The sequence below is a fragment of the Pinus tabuliformis genome, chromosome Q, assembly GCF_031772625.1.
Source record: "Pinus tabuliformis cultivar Carrire ecotype Pingquan chromosome Q, CPIR1, whole genome shotgun sequence".
In the NCBI taxonomy this organism is placed as follows: domain Eukaryota; kingdom Viridiplantae; phylum Streptophyta; class Pinopsida; order Pinales; family Pinaceae; genus Pinus; species Pinus tabuliformis.
The window spans coordinates 667,427,561-667,440,701 of record NC_142296.1 but is presented as its reverse complement, the minus strand read 5'-3'; the positions used below and the strand labels follow the sequence as shown (position 1 = coordinate 667,440,701).

The 13,141-nt window shown below is 40.9% G+C and overlaps 1 protein-coding gene across 4 annotated transcripts in view; it reads left to right on the top strand.

The window, feature by feature from the left end:
* Positions 1-12,850, top strand: part of LOC149221316 (uncharacterized) — a 289,929-nt gene extending 277,079 nt beyond the window's left edge. For all 4 annotated transcript variants that reach the window (XM_089385073.1, XM_089385075.1, XM_089385072.1 and 1 more), the window contains exon 15: positions 12,434-12,850. In XM_089385073.1, coding sequence (XP_089241199.1) covers positions 12,434-12,702 — 269 coding nt within the window. In that variant the 3' untranslated portion in view covers positions 12,703-12,850. The remainder of the gene's footprint in view (positions 1-12,433) is intronic.
* Positions 12,851-13,141: the final 291 nt, after the last annotated feature.

Below are 13,141 nucleotides of genomic sequence, written 5' to 3'. Positions count from 1 at the left end.
AGGAATAGAAAGGAAGAAGAACAAGAGGATAGTGGTCCCAATATGAGTGACCCAATGTATGATGAGGAGGAAGGGTTTAAAGAGGAAGGGGATGGAGTTGAACCTGAAGGGAACATTGAAACACTAGAGGAGAAAGCTGCATTAACACCCTTGTGGAACTATGTGACTAAACTTGAAGGGGGAAAGGGTGGTGGAAGCTACAAATTTCTGTGCCCTCGTGGTTTTCATGGAGGAAACCATTTAGTGGTTCATATACTTGTGTGAGGAGGCATCTTTGTGGTGTGATGGACAGTGATGACAAAAAGGGTGTTGTGGGGATACAAATTTGCCCAAACATTTCAGCCGAACAAAGAAGAAAATACATCCAAATAGAAGAGGTTGCACAACAAAAAAGCAAGAATCAAAAAACTCATTCTGAATCAAGTGCAACCTCTAGATTTGGTAGCTCATCTCCTCATGGTACTTCTGGAAGCTCTAGAGGTAAAAGAGCAATAGGGGATTTCCTAAATGTTGCTGGGAGGGATGATGTGGATGGAAAGATAGTCCGATTTCTTTGTGCTTGCAGTGTACCAATCAATGTGCTTCGCTCTCCCTATTGGCATGAAATGGTAAAGGCCATTAGTGAAGCCCCAAAAGGATACACAATCCCCCAGCTATGAGAAAGCTAGAACAATGTTATTAGAAAGAGAAAAAGCAAACGTTCAAAGAGCTTTGACACGTTTTAAAAATGAGTGGGTAGATTGTGGGGTATCCATTGTATCAGGTGGGTGGACAAATATTAGAAACCAACATTTGATAAATGTTCTTGGTGTTTCTGCTAGTGGTGTAGTATTTATTACATGTCATGACTCCTCCTCCATCAGTGCGTCTTCCCAAAACATTGTAGATCTCCTATTGCAATCAATCAAAGATGTTGGTCCGAATAATGTGGTTCAAGTGAACACAAATAATGCAACAAATTGTAAGGCGAAAGGAAAAATTATTGAGCGTACTCATCCACACATCTTTTGGTCTGGGTGCCTAGTTCACACATTGAACCTTTTGATGCATGATATTGTGAAGCATAAAGAATGTAGGTGGATTAATGAGCTTTACAGGAGAGGGAAGAAACTCATTAAATTCATAATAGGGCATACAAGGGTAAACTACTTCTATGGCACTTACTCCAAGTTGCAGTTGCTTAAACTTGCAAAGACAAGATTTGCCAGTTATTACCTCACCTTTAGGCGGCTAGTGAAGGTGAGACAAGCTTTTACTAATATGGTGTGTGCTGAATCATGAGAGGAAATTAACACTAACAGAGATGGTGCTAATGTAGCCAAGGACACTATTCTTGACTTGTACTTTTGGTCAGAGGTTAAATATGTTTTGCAATTCACCAAACCAATTTATTACATGATCAAGTTTGGAGATTCAAATCGACCAATAATTGGGGAAGTGTATGAGCAAATGGATAGCATGTTGGGGCAGATTAAAGACATTGTTGACCCTAGAGATACCACCTTGTACAATTATATTTGTGCAGAGGTGGAAAACCGATGGGAAATGCTAAATGTTCCATTGCATCCATTAGCATATGTTTTGACACCTAAATACTATCATCCATCATGGCTTTCAACACCAGCACCTGAAGGGGGAAGCAGGAGAAAACCACACCAAGATCAAGAGGTTCACAAAAAATATTTGATTGCATTGAGTAAATTAGTCTCTAATGAGGAGGAGGCTGCCATGGTACGGAGACAATTGAGCAACTATATGCTTAACACTCGTCCATTTGGGAGCATGCATGCAATTAGAGATCGAGAGACTTTTTCTTCTCTTGAGTGGTGGAACATGTATGGAGGGGCTACTCCACTTCTACAGACTTTGGCATTGCAGGTGCTATCACAGGTGGTAAACACTTCTTCTGCAGAGAGGTGTTGGAGCTCTTATTCTTTCATCCATAGTGTTAAAAGGAACAGGTTGAGTTTAGACCGGGCGAAGAGCTTGGTTTATGTTCATTACAACTTGCGATTGTTGCCCCATTACTGTGATGATGCAAAGACTAATAAAGACCTTAAGATTTGGGACAGGAATCCAGAGGAGCCCAATTTGGAGGATGGAGTGTTGCGATTAGAGAAATTAGAGGATGCTCTTATCCAAGTCTGTCCATTGTGGTATGAATTTTGCTTATAAAGCTTTTCTCTAATTCATGTTTTAATTTTTTTTGTTAACTAGTGGTTTTTTTGGTATGAATTTTTGAGCAATTCCAGGATGATGACGATCGAGTTGGTATGCCACCCCCATTTGGTCCCTTGGTTCCTAGGTTCCATGGTTCAACACCAACAACAAGGGGTTCGTCTTCATCAGTGTCAGTGCCACAACTTCCACAGGCACCATCTTCTTCATTGTCACCACGTGGAGGCCCACTGCCACGTTCTCTTCGTGGTGGAAGGAGGAGAGATTAGTAAATATATTCACAATTTGCTACTTCTGTCATAGATTAATCATTAGACTTGTAGGCTTGTGAATTTGAACCTTTTTGTCTTGGCGGTGACCAAGTGACCTATTTTGTAAACATTATTATTTGAATTTTGGACATGAAAAATGTTGACAGTTGCTCACTTGCTAGATAAATCATAATATGCTCTATGTTTTATGTTTTATGTTTTATAATATGCTTAAATGTTTTATGTTTGATAATATGCTTAAAAATTTGATGTATGTTTGTAATTGCTAGAATATATATGGTTGATGCTCGAATAAATAATCATTGATGTACATACTAGTAACTACAATGGAATCATGGATGCCATATCTATCTTGATTTATGCAAAAATATGCATGTTTTCATGTTTTCTACAATTAATTTGGTATTTGAGATGTTTGTTTTGAATATAAATGCAAAAAAATTATATATATATATATATATATATATATATATAGCAGACGCTTCGCTTCCTAGATTTTTGGAAAATGGCGCTTCCGTGTCCCCGCTTCAAAAAACGTCCCTGTTTCGTCCCCGCTTCGTGTAACATTGCTCTCACAGACTACACATTTCTGCGACACAAGTATAATCCAACAGACCAAGCAATTTGTAATAAAATAACCTAACCAAATAGTTAGGATTATTCCCAAATCACTTTTACACAGACTCGATCTAGAACAGTAGGACTCGCCTAAGATCCCAGTGGCAAAATCCATTCTGGCTTTGGGGTAAGACTGAAGGAAAAATTTGCCGATCAGGTGCTATCCCTTTTGCGAAAAAAGGGGGTGTACTGCTATGGGTTGTTGACACGTAGTGGTCAACACTACCCAACCTCAAGCATCGATTTATATAGCTCAAACCATATGATGTATGTCTTTCATTTTTAGCCTTGCGCATTGTACAAACTTGATTCGTATGTCCTTGGTGCCTACAAAAAAATAATCGTTGTCTCGTACGATCGCTGGCCCCACCTAGCCTCTTGACGCACCTAGCCTCTTGACGCCTATATGAGCTTGCCACTAGGTGATTATGAGATTAGTTCCTTAGAGTCGATGCTTTGATACCATGTTAAATTTTGAACCTAGTAACCTAGCTAAGTTATTTCCTAGTAGATTATCTCTGATAGATCTACTGAACAAAAGCACTACTGGGATCTTAACATAAAGAAAAATATTCAGTAGAAGAAAATAACACAACCAATATCAATCACATAAGCACACAAATATTCTACCCAATCAACAGTTCTTCATTACTCGAGCTCCCTTACTATGAAAATACCCACTGAGGAAATTACGTATACAATAATTAAACTAGATTTGATCTAATTGATCAAACCCTAGATTAGTCCTTTGATCTATCCTGGTTGATCTGGATCTCCATTGCTACTCCTCTTCTTTGGACTTAGCATACTTGAATGGAAGTCCTCCACCAAACCACGAAGATCTCACTATCAATATCTTGTGCTCAAGATGTATTATGTCTCTACTCCCTTGGCGTAGCGTTTCTTTTATAAGCTTGAGTTATGGCCGAATCCACAACCTTAATATTCAAAGTGATTGATGGTTGAGATTAGATCTGCACATCACTTGAAGTCGACAATTGAGATTCATCTAATTCACTATTGCAAAAACCTTTGCATTTCATTAAATTAACTCACTTTCGTCTTATAAAATGAAATTACTTTAATCACTAAAATAGTTGTTAAGATTAAGGGTGTATTAGATGACTTTTGCATGCCTACAAACTTAGGCCTGTGTAGAAGTACTTTCCAAAACTACAAACATCAACATAACCATGTTCATTGAGTTGGTTGCAAAGGAATTCCACTATGAGAATCACAAGTCACTATAAATATAAGTTTGTCATCAACGTAGATTTTGTCAATGAGATGGAATTTGATGTAGCTCAAATTGATGCATGTGATGTGATGTTTGGAAGCCCTTATCTATAAGATAGGGATGCACTTTTTTAGGGAGAACAAATGTCACATGGTCAAAGGGAGTGAGACCTACTTCATCAAGGCATGGGAAGGGAAAATCAAAGAAGTTTGGACAATAAACAAATTGAAGGGGTTGAAGAAGAGTACTTCCAAAGATGAAGAAGAGGACTTGAAGAAGGGGGTTGATAACTATGTGCCTCCACTTTCTTCTTATTTGAGTCTTTTTTGAACCCAAAAGTTCCTCAAATGGAGAGGTTTGATCCAAATTGGATCAAGTGCCAAGCATGGTTTGAAAGGATAAGAAGACAAAGTTGGTTAATTATGTGAATGGGTTGGAAATGACAAGTTTTGTGGTTCAAAGAGCAAAAATTCAAGAAGTTGGCTTAGTATGTGGATGGACCAGAAAATGGACCAAGTTTGTTAATTCCAAGTCGAGGAGTAAGATAAATCAAAGCTATTTATTCAAATTGAATCATCAATCCCTGTAACTAACTGCCCCAAAGGTTAGTATGTGTTTGCCATTGAGAGCCTTCCCATGAGCCAAAAAAGTTTGAAAAAGAAATCCTAATTAGAATTTTATTGTTTGCAACATTATTGCATTCTACAACCCAATATGGGGTAGGTGTGTCTGTTAATTTTAGGTATGTTTTATGCTTAGAGCAATTTATTTCAATTTTCACAGTTAGCTCAATATCTTTTCCAGATTAGCAATCACATCAGCATTAAAGTAAACTGCAGATAGAACATAAACATAAATCGTAGAAGAGAAGCCAAGACAAGAGGACACAAGATGTGGTGCTAGCCAGGGACAAACCCCAATGTGGGGAAACCCTTGATCGATTCTTCTTCTATGTTCTTCAATAGTTCAACAGAGAGAGAGTGAGAGAGATAGTACATTTACAATAGAAGTCAACACTTTGACTTTCTAGATAAGAGAATAGTTCATCTCTACTTGAGATTAGTTGAAGACATGCTGCTTCAACTGATTCTCCAAGGTGACTCCTTCACCTATCATTGTGCTGCATCTCGTCCATGTGATGCACCTCATTGTGCTGCACCATGTTGCACCCATCATTACTATGCTGCATCTCATCATGCTTTAACAATCATGACTTTACCCATCATCGTACTGCATCATGTACCATTGTTGTCCCAATGTGCTTGCTGCACCACGCTTGCCACCATGTGCATGTTGTACCTTGCTTAACATACTGCTGTCCTAATGTGCTTGCAGCACCATGTACTTGCTACACCAAGTACCATTGCAGCTATCATGCTTCCCATGCATCTTGCTGCACTATCACTATGTCTATGCATTCAAAATTCATGGGTCACCTTGCTGTCACATCATATCATGGACTGTATTGGTTCATAGTTAAGGATCTCTGTTTTCTATGTAGGATGGAAGATGGGACAACCTTCATCATGGGCCATCAAGATAGATCTAACATCCCTCATACATAGGTAGCAGCATCCATGCTTGTCCAACCTTGTTTGCTGTTGACTGTTAGTGACAGACTGGTTAGGGCACATACCTGTGGCCTTAATCTTCTCCAAGCTGCCCTAAACAAACCTTGGAACACTGCAACTTGTTGAAGGTGAATTCCTCCCTTAGTAGATTGCTGCCTTAGGGCATATGACAGCAAAACAGCCCATTATTTCTTTGTCGTGTTGGTATGGCTTGCGGCCTACCACACAGCCTTGCTGTAGCATACGACCTCCTCCAAATGTGCCCAAACAGCCAACGTTTTACTCTTCTTCTACTCAGCCTAGCAGCCTATCCTTTCGGCCCTAGTTTCAGCCTTAAGAGTCACCAAACTCGGCCTCCTATAGCAGCCCTCTTCCATGTTTGTGGTTAGGGCTTGTATTTGGCCTCCTCCTTGACTGCGTCTAGGGCATAGCTTGTGGCACTTGTTGGACTGTGGCTAGGGCTTGTGGAGACCTTCTCTAGACAACGTATAGGTTTTCCTTAGACAACCTATAGAAGGCTTCTCCTAGTAGTGTGGATAAACCCTCCTTCCAGCACTTAGTCACTTGGAGCTGACCTCCAATGTCCTTCAACCCCTCGTTGGCCTATCTTCCTTGTTGCGGCTAGGGCAGCCTCCTTTCCTCCAACGTCTAGGGCTTCCTCTCCTAGATTTCTCTTCCACTAAAACCCAAAGCGAGTGGAGAGAAATCAAGAGAGAAGTGTATTCTCAAATGATTCAAGGCACCTTTATTTATACTAAAACGTTGAGCACAAGTGGGGTATATTTGGTTGCTAGTCGACTTTGACGAATTGCCCATAACAAAAATAAATTCATATCTCCATGAATACTTATTGGAATTGGATGATATTTAGATCAATCCTACACCTCTCGATGAGAGGGATCCAAGAAAAATATCAGTTGCCATTAATGAGATGACCCACATGGAGTTTGGCCCTAGTTGCCAATTTTAACACTCCCTCTCAACTAGGGAGAACTCCATCTGTTGATCCATATGTTCGACTGTACTATCTCTGCCATCAGTGCTCTGCACTGCTTTGCTCTGCTTTGTTCTGCTCTGCTGAGCTATGCTCAGTTCTGCTCAACCATGAACAAGAAGAATTGATCGAGAATGTCTCATACCATTCTCTACTGACCCGAAGTCAGTTTCATTGATCCCAGATCAATATCACAAGAGAGTGTCTCAAACCACTCATACTGATCCCAGATCAGTTTCATTGATCCCAGATCAATATCACAAGAGAGTGTCTCAAACCACTCATGCTGATCCCAGATTAGTTTCATTAATCCCAGATCAATGGAGGTCATCCTAGCATAGGGAGTACGGTAGATACAACGATGCGTCCATCGATAGTACTACTATGGTCCCTAACCCCATTTCCCTGCTCATTGATCAGATGAGAGGTACTTCCCATGAGTCCCAGACTGCATGGGTAGGATGCCTCGACAGGAGAACTAATCATCTTGTCCACAGGAGAACGAATTATCCTATCCCACAGTCGTCACGGGAGAACTAATCATCCCGGCCCACATGAGAAATAATCATCCTGTTTCACGGTTGCCACGGGAGAACTAATCATCCCGACCCACAGGAGAACTAATCATCCTGTTTCATAGTTGCCTCGGGGTATCACAGGGGAAGGTTGAACCTGTCATCCTGTACATAGCGCACCACCAGAGGAGGGTGAGTCGCCCTGTGGTCGTATGTTGCTCCAGTAAGTACCCCAAGCCCCCCAGAGCTCATGCAACATGCAGGACCCTTATAAGAAGGTCTCTTAACGACTCCAAGTCGTTCGGGAAAGTCACAGATTTGACCTTTCCCTGGGGCTTTGACAAAATGTCTGTGACCTGTACATCTGTCTCAATGCGATAGAGCCTCCTCGCTCATCGACTTACCATATCCAAGATAAGGCAATATCTGATGTCTATCTGTTGGAGCAATCATCGAATACGAGATTCCTCAATAATTGAATCCCCCCTCTGGTTGTCACAGAGAATCACAGTAGTATTCATCATGTGTACAAACAACTCACTTAAGAGCTTCCGCAACTAGGCAGCTTCACACGAGATCATACTCGTAGCTATGTATTCGGTCTCGGCGGTGCTTATAGCAACTAACTTTTTCTTCCTGCTCATCCATGATATCGAAGCAGAATCCAGAGAGAACCAACACTGAGAAGTGCTCTAGCGATCCTCCACACTGCCTGCCCAGTCAGCGTTCGAATAATCACGCAGCTTCATATTTCCGGCAGTGTATCTCAATCCATGAGAGATTGTGCCATGAATATATCTCAGAAGATTCTTGGCACCAATCCAGTGAGGCTCAACCAAATATGAGCTCACCATGTTGACTGCAAAACATATATTCGGACGGAAGTTCACCAAGAACATCAATGCAAATGAGTTTATGAAACTCAGAGGCATTTCCCAAATCTGGTCCGGCATCATCACCATATAACTTCTGAAAGTTAAGATCCTCGAGGTAGTCACGGGCTTGCAGTTTTACCATTCCACATCCGAAATCCAACTCCCTCTTACTTCTGCAAATGAGAGGGTCTGCACTTGTCAGAAATAGGTCGTCCTCAGAAGATGCCGGTATGAGAGGCCTATCATACACAACCTTCGAGCAATGGTTTGGATTTGTTTCACTCCTAGTGAATCTCAGCTTCATCATACATCTATCAATCCCCTCATACTATGTTCGGGGTGTTTTAATTCAAGCCATAGAGGGCTTTCTTCCACCTGTATACATGAGATTCCCGATCATGTATCTCAAACTCCTCGGGTTGTTCCAAAACTGTGGGCCTGCTACATAAGGGGAATGGTCCCCTTGTAAGATTTTCCTTCAGTACATCTCAAACATGTACCTTCATGCCCTTCTTGAATTCAGGCATCTGAGTCACCATCTGACTCACATCGGGTATGGCCCCATATGTAGACATCCGGATGTGTCAACTGATATGGTCCCCAATGGACCATCCTGCAACTTGATACAAATTGCCAACCCTGAACTCAAAAGCATCTTAGAAAATTTCATTTTCAAACACGTACCTTTCCATCGATGAATGCCACCCTGTAACCTTTGACTTCCATTGCCGAAATGGACACTAGGTTCTTCTTGTGATTAGGTACATAAAAGAGATTCTTTAAATGAATCGAGTTACCCTCATTCAATTGCGGGGAAACATTCCCTACACCCTTTTCGGGATAGGTGGCATTGGCTCCAAGTATAATCCCACGATTGTTTCCATCTCTACCAAATTAGAGAGGGCACCCTTCTATCTGATGAAGTGCCTTGAAGCACTATAATCGATAAGCTAGATTCCCAAAGAATCTGAAGGAGAAGGCCAATACAAGATAGCGCTTCTTTATCTTATCAGAAACAACATTTGATTCTTCATACTTGGGGTTCTTTGCTTTCTCTGAAGAGTCGGTCATTTCCTTGATGACTTGCATTACCTGTCATTCCTCTGACCATTGAAGATGTCCCTGGAATGATTGCTATCATCATCAAGTGATGTGTCCTTGCCATTTGGACACTCCACATAATGGCCGAACTAGTTATTTGCCTTTCCTTCCACCCTGAGATCCGGTCTTCCCAATGAATGGATCTTTAGGTAGGCCACATTTCGCTGTGCCATTCTGATAATATTCTCTGCTTTGATTTCACCCTCGGTGAATTAGAAGAGGGATGAGGAACCCATTGATCCTTTTGTCCTTTCCCAACTGTCTTCGGTGATTTCTCTTTCACTCTAGCTTGGGTATTGTCTTCACCTCAGCTCTGATACCATGTTAATTTTAGGTATGTTCTATGCTTAGAGCAATTTATTTCAATTTTCACAGTGACCTCAATATCTTTTCTAGATTAGCAATCACATCAGCATTAAAGTAAATTGCAGATAGAACATAAACATAAATCGCAGAAGACAAGCCAAGACAATAGGACACAAGATGTGGCGCTAGCCAAGGACAAACCCCAATGTGGGGAAACCCTTGATCAATTCTTCTTCTATGTTCTTCAATAGATCAGCAGAGAGAGAGAGATAGTACATTTACAACAGAAGTCAACACTTTGACTTTCTAGATAAGAGAATAGATCATCTCTACTTGAGATTAGTTGAAGACATGCTGCTTCAACTGATTCTCCAAGGTGACTACTTCACCTATCATTGTGCTGCATCTCATCCATGTGCTGCACCTCACCATGTTGCACCATGCTACACCCATCATTACTATGCTGCATCTCATCATGCTTTACCAATCATGATTGTACCCATCACTGTACTGCATCATGTACCATTGCTGTCCCAATGTGCTTGCTGCACCATGCTTGCCACCATGTGCCTGCTGTACCTTGCTTAACATACTGCTGTCCCAATGTGCTTGCAGCACCATGTACTTGCTACACCAAGTACCATTGCTGCTATCATGCTTCCCATGCATCTTGCTGCACTATCACTATGTCTATGCATTCAAACTTCATGGGTCACCTTGCTGTCACATCATATCATGGACTGTATTGGTTCATAGTTAAGGATCTCTGTTTTCTATGTAGGATGGAAGATGGGACAGCCTTCATCATGGGCCATCAAGACAGATCTAACATCCCTCATACATAGGCAGCAGCATCCATGCTTGTCCAACCTTGTTTGCTGTTGACTGTTAGTGACAGACTGGTTAGGGCACATACCTGTGGCCTTAATCTTCTCCAAGCTGCCCCAAACAAACCTTGGAAGACTGCAGCTTGCTGAAGGTGAATTCCTCCCTTACTAGGTTGCTGCCTTAGGGCATATGACAGCAAAACAGCCCACGCTATTTCTTTGCTGTGGTGGTATGGCCTGCGGCCTACCACACAGCCTTGCTGTAGCATACGGCCTCCTCCAAATGTGCCCAAACAGCCAACGTTTTACTCTTCTTCTACTCAGCCTAGCAGCCTATCCTTTCGGCCCTAGTTTCAGCCTTAAGAGTCACCAAACTCAGCCTCCTGTAGCAGCCCTCTTCCACACTGTTCCTTGACTCTTTCTGTTTGCAGTTAGGGCTTGTATTTGGCCTCCTCCTTGACTGCGTCTAGGGCATAGCTTGTGGCACTTCTTGGACTGCGGCTAGGGCTTGTGGAGACCTTCTCTAGACAGCGTATAGGTTTTCCTTAGACAGCCTATAGAAGGCTTCTCCTAGTAGTGTGGATAAACCCTCCTTCCAGCACTCGGTCACTTGGAGCTGACCTCCAACGTCCTTCAACCCCTCGCTGGCCTATCTTCCTTGCTGCGGCTAGGGCAGCCTCCTTTCCTCCAACGTCTAGGGCTTCCTCTCCTAGATTTCTCTTCCACTAAAACCCAAAGCGAGTGGAGAGAAATCAAGAGAGAAGTGTATTCTCAAATGATTCAAGGCACCTTTATTTATACTAAAACGTTGAGCACAAGTGGGGTATATTTGCTTGCTGGCCGACCTTGACGAATTGCCCATAATACAAATAAATTCATATCTCCATGAATACTTATCGGAAGCGGATGATCTTTAGATCAATCCTACACCTCTCGATAAGAGGAATCCAAGAAAAATATCAGCTGCCATTAATGAGATGACCCACATGGAGTTTGGCCCTAGTTGCCAATTTTAACAGTGTCACACTTCCCTAATGAGACTGCGATAGCCCAAGTGTAATCCCCATGTGTAGCAGGACTACTGCAGGACCAAGTGAAAGACATATCACTTTTGAGTGATTGAAGTTGACCTTGTCTTGATACAGAAAAGTTAGCTATTTATTCCTGGGAGTGAAATAATGACATTGAATGGAAAGCTAGCTTGTGATTATAATAGTCAGCTAAGTCTTTAATAGCTTTATTACACAATCCACTCAATGGGTTGATGTAATCAATATTGATAGCTTTGATCATATTTGACCCAAGTGTCTGAACAACTCCATAAAAGAGCAGAAGGATAGTTTAGGCAGTGGTACAGTCCAGTTATTTTTCTAAGACAATGGAGGGAATTTCTTTGCCGTCAATATGTGCTCAACAATTCAGTAGGAGGGTAGAAGCACAATAAGTTTTATGGTTAGGATGCCTTTGTAATGTAATTGTTTGGCTCATTAAAAAATGCAACTTCAGTTTGGACACTGTTAGGGAATTTGTAATTCATTTTGATCAATAAACCTGTGCTTTTTAGTTGGATTCTTTCTTTGTTATAGGTTTTCTCCAGTGTAAATTTTGTGTTGTTTGTATGCTTTTGTTTACATCTCCAGCTATTCTAATTTAATTTCTGCAACTAGTCTTTCATATTGTTTAAACAAAAAAGCTAGTTGTGTTTATGGGGAAGGAACACTGAAAGTAGTAGTAGAGTTATTTTGCACAAATTAAGATCTGTTGTGATGAACTATCTAGTAGTAGAATTATTTTGCACAATTTTAGATCTGTTGTGACGAACTATCTAGAGGCATAGATTCAGCAGTTTAGGATCATGAAAAAAGTGCCAACAATTTTCTTCAAATCTAGAATACATGTGCTTAGTTTTATATTAATTTTGCATGCTTGGAATTTGCAGGAGCTGCAGTTCATGGAATGCAATATTGTGTAGCTGCACCATTTGTTTCAGGACAACATCCTTATATCCAGTCAACTCCTGTTTCACATCTTCCTAATACATTACAGCCTTCACCAGGTGTGCTTGTTCAACCATCAGTACCTGGAATTCAAATTCCTCAGGGTATTGTTGCTGGAATAGGACCAACTGCTCAAAATGGTACTGGCTTAACTGGCAGTAATGGTATTTGGGTAGGTGGGAAAGGTACAACTGGGAATTTTCAACAGTAAGAAAGCTGTTGATTGCCAGGAGATTATAAAGATCAAAATTTATTCGTGTGTGTTTGACAGCTAGAATAATTTGTAATCCTTTGTACAAAAAATAGTAGTCAGTGTTTTCGTGATGTGTTTTATAAAACCTTATTTATTTTATTGTTTCCATTCTTTTCCTAGATAGATGCAATTGGGAGGGATCATGAAGTAGCATATATACTAGATAGTGATGTTACAAGATTTAATAGCTGTAGCTAGTGAACATCTATGTGTTTTCACTTCAAGAGGGATCATGAAGTAGCATATATACTAGATAGTGCTGTTACAAGATTTAATAGCTGTAGCTAGTGAACATCTATGTGTTTTCACTTCAAGAGGGATCATGAAGTAGCATATATACTAGATAGTGCTGTTACAAGATTTAATAGCTGTAGCTAGTGAACATCTATGTGTTTTC